Raw genomic sequence first — 7,070 nt, forward strand, 5'->3', positions numbered from 1 at the left:
GAAAAGATTAACAATAAAATAAAAATCTTATCTCTAACATATAACATGTAATTATTATTATCAATTTATAGTGTCAAAATAATTTACATTTTGATCATGATATCACTCAACTTCCTCTTCCGAAGGATCATCTTGCGGCAGGGGCTGAAATTTGTTTCTTTGTCGACAGACTACTATTATACCCCCACAATAACAAATTGAAGTAAAAAAAATTATAAATCCCAAGTAGCCCAAATGCCGAAAGAATGCTATAGAAAACAACAAACGAATAAATTTATACATTTATAAAAAAAAATTGATATACTTGTGATGTATACTAATCATTTTACAATTAACTATAATTTAATAATAAAATTTTTATTTTTGTTATATTTTATGTGTTTTATTATATGTATTTTTATTGTGCAAGTTTTAACTGACCTTGAGTCAAAAGCTGAGTTTTAGATACAACGATGATCTTCATGCGCATCATATTAATGTTATTTACGTAGCAGGTATAATTACCTTGTTCTTCTTGGGATACGTCTGTCGAGAAAAAATATGTAGTTTAGAAGTAATACACATAAAAACTATAAAATTCTTGTCATGCGTTTGAATAAATAAACAAATATATTTCTAACTGTGTTTTTACATAAAACTTAAAAAGTCAATATTCGTGTACTATTAAGTTACCTTTTAAATAAAGCGTTGAGAAAGTATCTATCATCACTCGAGCTTCTCTATCTTTTTCGCGAAATGACTGAGCCGTTCCCTTCTTCAAAGTAAGCGCATCCTTTTTCCAAATTACTTGCGTCTCTATAGTCGATCTACATTCAAAATATATCGTCTGTTTCCAATTTTTGTGTTTAATTATATGAAATATATTCATTAGGCGCAAAAGGATTAACTGGATTTAGTAAAAGATACGCTCGAGAAATCTTTTAGTAAATTACTCCGGACAAGTTACGGCGAGATATGCACCTTCGGCGAGAACGTATCGTTTGACATAACGAAACATTTCGCCTTTTTTCCTTTTTTTTACGCGTGGACACCTTTTGCAAGATTCTGTTAAAATAAATTCTGGCAAATATCGTACGATGCGACTGATACTGGGAAATTCACTTTGAAGCAGGGCAGATCTGAGAACGTACAGCGTTTTTTAAATTCATTATGTTACCATATAAAACATCGCTATTAGAAATTTGAAATTATAGACATTTACTTGCAAGGTAGCATCGGAGATCCTCGGAAAAAATGTATAATGATTGAATCATTTTTCTTTATCATCGTCTAAAAATAGATATTAATAAAGTAATTAATAAAATAACGATAAAAGATTATAAAATTGTTAATGTTTGATTATGTAAAGATTAAAAATACACATAGCACTCACCGAATTTATATCGCGCTTTAATCTACAGTAGCCCCTGCTGGTTTTAATACCGCGATTATTTATACATTGTCCGCATAGACTCCAGGAACCCCATTCGGATATTACCTGAAGAATTACCCCTTCTTCACGAATTTCTGCTAAGTCAGTCATTTTCGAGACCTGCCGGAAGATTCCTTTTTTTGAAATCACGTTAACTTAAAAAATTGTTAATCTTGTCGTAACGCGATTCTTAAAAAAAATTATTAATAAAATAATTCTCTATCCATTCATTGTTTAAATAAAAGGACATATGTAATGTATATTTTGTAATCTTTCTTATAATCAACTAAGAGTTTGTTAACTCACCGCAAATTTCGTATTGACAGGCCATAAATATATTTCTTGATACTTTCCCCATTCTGTTATGTTTCCTTCTTCTAAAAATTCTCCGCCAATATCTTTGAGAAGTGCTATCCAACAAAATTAAATATTAATTTTAATATTCAAAACTGATAAATATTAATATAAATATTGATGAAATATGGATATACAATAAACATCAAAAAAATTATAATAAAGGCGGAATAATTGAAGTTAACATTTTAATTCGAATTTAATGTAATAAGAAAAATATCATAATTAGTAAAAAAAATTTTAGTAAGAATTTGTCATTAAAAGTAAAGCTAAGTGTTGAAATATATTTTCAACATAATGTAATATTTCAACAAAATCAAAAATATTATATCAATTGCCATATTATTTTACGTTCGATCCTATAATTATATTTTTTTTCTTCCTCTTGTCCTTCTTTGCCATGACATCGATAAATGCCAGCATCAATAACTGTGAAGCTTTTCACGACTAGAGAAAGATCCGGCATTGTATAGATTCTACTGTACGAAATGTTATTATCCATTTCCAACTCAACTTCCTTTTCAGGATTTTCTTGATAACGATCTTGATAATACCAAATTTTTGGTTGAGGTTCCTCATGGTCATTGCTTCTGCGAAAATTTAGATCCCAATATTCCCAATAATTTATCAAGAAATTTATTCTTTAGGAAAACGTATTTCTCATGTTCCGAAAAAATATCACAATAATTAACTAAGTTAATTAAAAAAAACTTTAATTTAAATTAGGTAACTTAAACTTCATTAATTTAATAGATAATGAATTCAATTGATAGAAGTGCTTAAAATAAAATTTTATAACTGTACAATTCATTGTTACTAATTTAATTTTTCTTCCCTTACACATATTATTTGACAAATTGACCAATTAAATAAGAGTTTGATCAAAATCGCTTTTAAACTTGTTTAATCTTCCATCTGCAATCATATTTTTAATTTTTTTGTCTGCAATATGGATTTTCTTTGTTCTGCTCAAGTTTTTTGTTCTAGGCTTTTAAAGAATACGAAAAAATTCAAGAATTACTTGTCAATATCTCTAATCCATCACCAAATAGTTTTTTAGCTCAAATAAAATCTATATTTAATAAAAATTGAAATTTGAGCAAAATGAAAAAAAAACGGAATTTGTTTAAAAATATATAGCAATATTAGTAAGAGAACTGGGATTCCACCTTCCTTTATTTCGAAGATTTTAAGAGAAATTTTTGAAAGCAAAATTTCGCTTGTGCTAAAAATCCAGATAGTAGACGGAAGGTTAATTTAAGTAATAAACAGAAAGGTATCGCTTTTTTGTGAATTTATAGACATATTACTTTATTTGTTCTAATTGTGTATTTTAACAATTCTTACCAAAAGCGACACGCTAGCATAATATTCGTATTATTCTCAGCAGCGATGAGCAAATATTCGTCATTCTCCTCAGACGTAATCAATCTGTCTTTATCTCTGCAGTACTTATTAATGTTTACAAGCGTACCATCAGTAGCCACGCAATTTCTACTTGTTACAGACGCAATAATGATCCAAACGACGTACATAGTTTTGAAAAATTCAAGAAAATTAAAATACAAACGAAGAAGCGTCGTCTATTAAAGCGTAGTACTTGAAGTAAACTGCGAAGAAACTGCGCATGCCAATGCGCATGTAGCTGCACTTTTCATCTCTTCTCTTTCTCTTTCCAACGACTAACTATATACCTTATTTCATAGTAAGTGCAGAACTTACAAAATTATTTTTAATAATGGACATTTTAATGTATAAATAATTCCGTTCTTTGTAGCTGCAATGCAATTTCAATTAAAATATAGCATGTATGTACATAATTGGACATTGAAAACAGAAAAGAAAAGAGAAAATGGATGCAAACTAATTGTAGCTAAACTTTTTATGTTTTGCACTTATTTTCTCTTTTTTCTCCTTTTCTTTTCAAACATCTAATTATGCAAATTCTTTATTTTAATTAAAATTGCATCTTAATGCAGCTACAAAGAATTACGGAATTACTTATACATTCAGATGTTTATTAATAGAAGTGATTGTACAAGGTGTATTAATTTAAGTGATACTTTAAACAAAAAAGAGTAATCACAAGGTTCAAATTTTTAACTAGAGCTCCTCGCGCAAGCTTAATAAAAATCGTATTAAAAAACGAAGAGGTTAACTTATTTTCGCCGCTAAAGTCTACCGCTTAATTATACGTTATCCAAAATAAAAAAGCTTGTATATAATTATTTATTGATTTGAGAAATAAATCCTTCACTACCGGAACATCTCGAGAGAAAGCAGTGCATTGTTGTTCGACTAATCACCGCGCAGAATATTTTGGAGATCGAGAATTCATCGCAATCGCGGATTTTTGCGTACTTTACCCCGCTTATGCCGAGGTGTCGTGTGACTTCCGGGACGGCGCCAATCGCCAACCAGGTCTGGCTACACGAGATGGCGGACCGATGAACCCGATAGAGTCGGAAGTACGTACCCATGATGCATCACTGATTGTCAACATGGCGGACGTGATTGAAAGTGAGTAAACTTTGCGTTTATTTTCGAGAAAATTAACGGGGCGAGTGTCCGCGGGCGATCACGACGATCGACGCCGCGGAATCCGCGTTCCCGATTTAGCGGTTCGGCGGACCGCGCCGCTGCCAGCGCTCCCGTGCCGTCCGCAATCGCCGTTCGAACGGTGATTGGGTGCGGATCGGGTTTAAAATTTCAAAAATCGCCAACACACGATTCAAGCGGGATTCCGCTGTGAATTCCGCGTGCGACGTTACCCCGTGGCCGAGCCCGACGGCGGAGTGCCTGTATGTCGCGCCGATCCGCAGCGTTGACCTGCGGCGACGGCCACCGCGAGTCCGACCACCCGCGCGGACTGTTTATCAAACATCCCCTCCTGAGTTTGGTTATGTCGTTCCTGCTGTGCTGATGAAGCACGGTCGATATTCCCTCGCGAATTTGTCGTACCGCCAATTCGACGCTCTCGGAATTTTACCCTCAGACTGAAGGGATGATTATATACGTTTCCTCGTCGCCCGTAATTGGATTCTCGCTTTTATATTTTGTCGCGAATACGTTGATTATTGTTATGCAGTCTCAGCTTAGGTATATGTTTTTTTTTAATTTCTCAATTTTGTTCTTTGGCGTGATATTAATTTATATAACTCTTAGATATAATATTGTCAATCTTTACCGATAATATGTAATTATTGAAACAATTCTTACTTAAGTAAGATAAGTTTATTTGCAAATCATGACATGTGACATGCATTTTATATCAGAAAAAATTATTTCTCCATTTAATATCGCATGTGCATGTAATGATTTTAAACAAATTTATTTAGGTGAATCTGCAGAAGCATTACTTTCCATAAAAAATGGTGGATATCCATCCATTGATGAAATCAAAACTGAGATTGAAGATGATACGATGGATATGGATGAGCAGCATAATTTGAATCACTCGGATCAGCAAATGGATACAGAGGAGTCAGAACCGATACCAGAGCTAGGACCTGCAGCTTTAGGTCTGCAAAGGGTAGGCACTCAGCCACCTTCCAAACCCAATCCACCTACACAACCGGTACAGGTATTGAATCGTAGAGGGATGCCAGCGAGAATTAGGAAAAAGAACAAGTTGTTCTATGATGACATCTTGATCAATCATCCACACCACAGGTGAATTACTTTTTTTATGATTAAAAATAAAAAATATAATTAATCAGACAGGTAGAAAAACGATAATTGCAGCACTAAATTTCTTTAAAGCCAGGAATTTTAATTTTTCAAGAAACTGCAAAATTCCTTGACTTTTTCTTGATTTCCTTGACCGTTTAAATTTCCCTATATCCCTTATTTTCAATTTTGTGACAATCCTGAATTAAACGATTTTTTTTTCGAATTCATTGATGTATAATAATGTTTACAGAATCAAGAAGGATCCTTCGGCTGTTGACACGAAACAATCCCCCAAAAAGATGATGCGACCGTCACCAGTAAAGAGACAGACCAAGATATCGACTACACCAAAAAGTACAAGTTCATCTTCGCAATCGCAACCAACAACTCCTATAATGACTCCAATCAAGCAAGAGAAGGAGCCTGATAAACTATCACAACTTACATCGCCGGATCGTAAAATAGGACAGAAAATTGGCATGAGATTAAGAAACTTGTTAAAGCTACCAAAGGCGCATAAATGGGTCTGTTACGAATGGTTTTACAGCAATATAGATAAGTATGTATAAATATAATTACTGTATTTCTATTTTATCTATATTTATCTATATTTTTTAGTATTATTTTATTAGTAATACTAATAATATAGATTTTTATATAATGATATTGGAGATATATTAATTTTCCTAATATTCCATATAATGTTTTTTCTTATAGGGTGTTATTTGAGGGCGATAATGACTTCATGATATGCTTGAAAGAATCGTTTCCACAATTGAAAAGTCGCAAACTCACGCGTGTGGAATGGTGCAAGATTAGAAGGATGATGGGCAAGCCGCGAAGATGTTCGCAGTCGTTCTTCGAGGAGGAGAGACGTGAACTAGAGAGGAAGAGGCAGAAAATACGTATGTTACAGCAGAGAAAGACGGCAGATATAAGCAGTTTCAAGGATCTGCCACCTGAAATACCATTGCAATTAGTAATCGGTACGAAAGTGACAGCAAGATTAAGGAAACCGCAGGATGGTTTATTCACTGGAAGCATCGACGCTGTTGATACCAGTAATAATACTTACAGAATTACGTTTGAGAGAGCTGGACTTGGGACGCATAGTGTCCCTGATTATGAAGTTTTGGTATGTCTCTTGTTCTCTCCGAGGAAAATGTCTACGTTTATATTTATATATAATATTAATATATGATTTGTTTCAACTAGTCGAATGAACCACCGGAGACAATCAGCTTGACATCATTCTCCCAGAAGTTCAGACCACGGCCTTTGCAATATGCACCTTCATCACCATACATGATGAAGTTATCTCCGCGATTGACCAATGACCCTTTAATATCGAACGCATCTGTCTCCATTCCGAAAAAGACGAATACTGGTGGTACAGTGAATGGCTTTCCACTCAAGTTACTTGAACTTATGGTCAAAGTGAATAAGATATTAACAACCAAGAAGAATAAAGTAAAGAAATTGAAAGAAATGAACGGAGAAGCTGAGAAGAGACGTTCCTTAGGTGAATCGCTTCCTCCCGATTTTGAAAAAAAATATGCAGGGTACGGTTAGTTAAATACATAAAGAATTGTGTTAATTATATATATTTTTAATATATATATATATAGAAAAA

General features: G+C 33.3%; 2 protein-coding genes across 3 annotated transcripts in view; one reads left to right on the top strand and one right to left on the bottom strand.

Annotated features, from left to right (window-relative positions):
• LOC108749301 overlaps positions 1-3,300 on the bottom strand; it is a 5,262-nt gene extending 1,962 nt beyond the window's left edge. Inside the window, exons 1-8 of the mRNA XM_018487901.1 lie at positions 3,113-3,300; positions 2,117-2,352; positions 1,718-1,821; positions 1,373-1,531; positions 1,202-1,263; positions 933-1,118; positions 673-806; positions 421-525 (exon numbers count right to left, since the gene is read on the bottom strand). Of these exons, the coding sequence (XP_018343403.1) occupies positions 421-525; positions 673-806; positions 933-1,118; positions 1,202-1,263; positions 1,373-1,531; positions 1,718-1,821; positions 2,117-2,352; positions 3,113-3,300 (1,174 nt within the window). The remainder of the gene's footprint in view (positions 1-420; positions 526-672; positions 807-932; positions 1,119-1,201; positions 1,264-1,372; positions 1,532-1,717; positions 1,822-2,116; positions 2,353-3,112) is intronic.
• An 873-nt stretch (positions 3,301-4,173) lies between these two features.
• LOC108749488 (protein lin-9 homolog) overlaps positions 4,174-7,070 on the top strand; it is a 3,755-nt gene continuing 858 nt past the window's right edge. The window contains exons 1-5 of one of the 2 annotated variants that reach the window (XM_018488248.1): positions 4,174-4,285; positions 5,104-5,437; positions 5,688-5,996; positions 6,155-6,572; positions 6,653-6,999. In XM_018488248.1, the coding sequence (XP_018343750.1) occupies positions 4,213-4,285; positions 5,104-5,437; positions 5,688-5,996; positions 6,155-6,572; positions 6,653-6,999 (1,481 nt within the window). In that variant the 5' untranslated portion in view covers positions 4,174-4,212. Of the gene's footprint in view, positions 4,286-4,316; positions 4,865-5,103; positions 5,438-5,687; positions 5,997-6,154; positions 6,573-6,652; positions 7,000-7,070 lie in introns of those variants that run through there. The other variant, XM_018488249.1, reaches the window with a different exon arrangement.

The sequence above is a fragment of the Trachymyrmex septentrionalis genome, unplaced genomic scaffold, assembly GCF_001594115.1.
Source record: "Trachymyrmex septentrionalis isolate Tsep2-gDNA-1 unplaced genomic scaffold, Tsep1.0 scaffold29, whole genome shotgun sequence".
NCBI lineage: Eukaryota > Metazoa > Arthropoda > Insecta > Hymenoptera > Formicidae > Trachymyrmex > Trachymyrmex septentrionalis.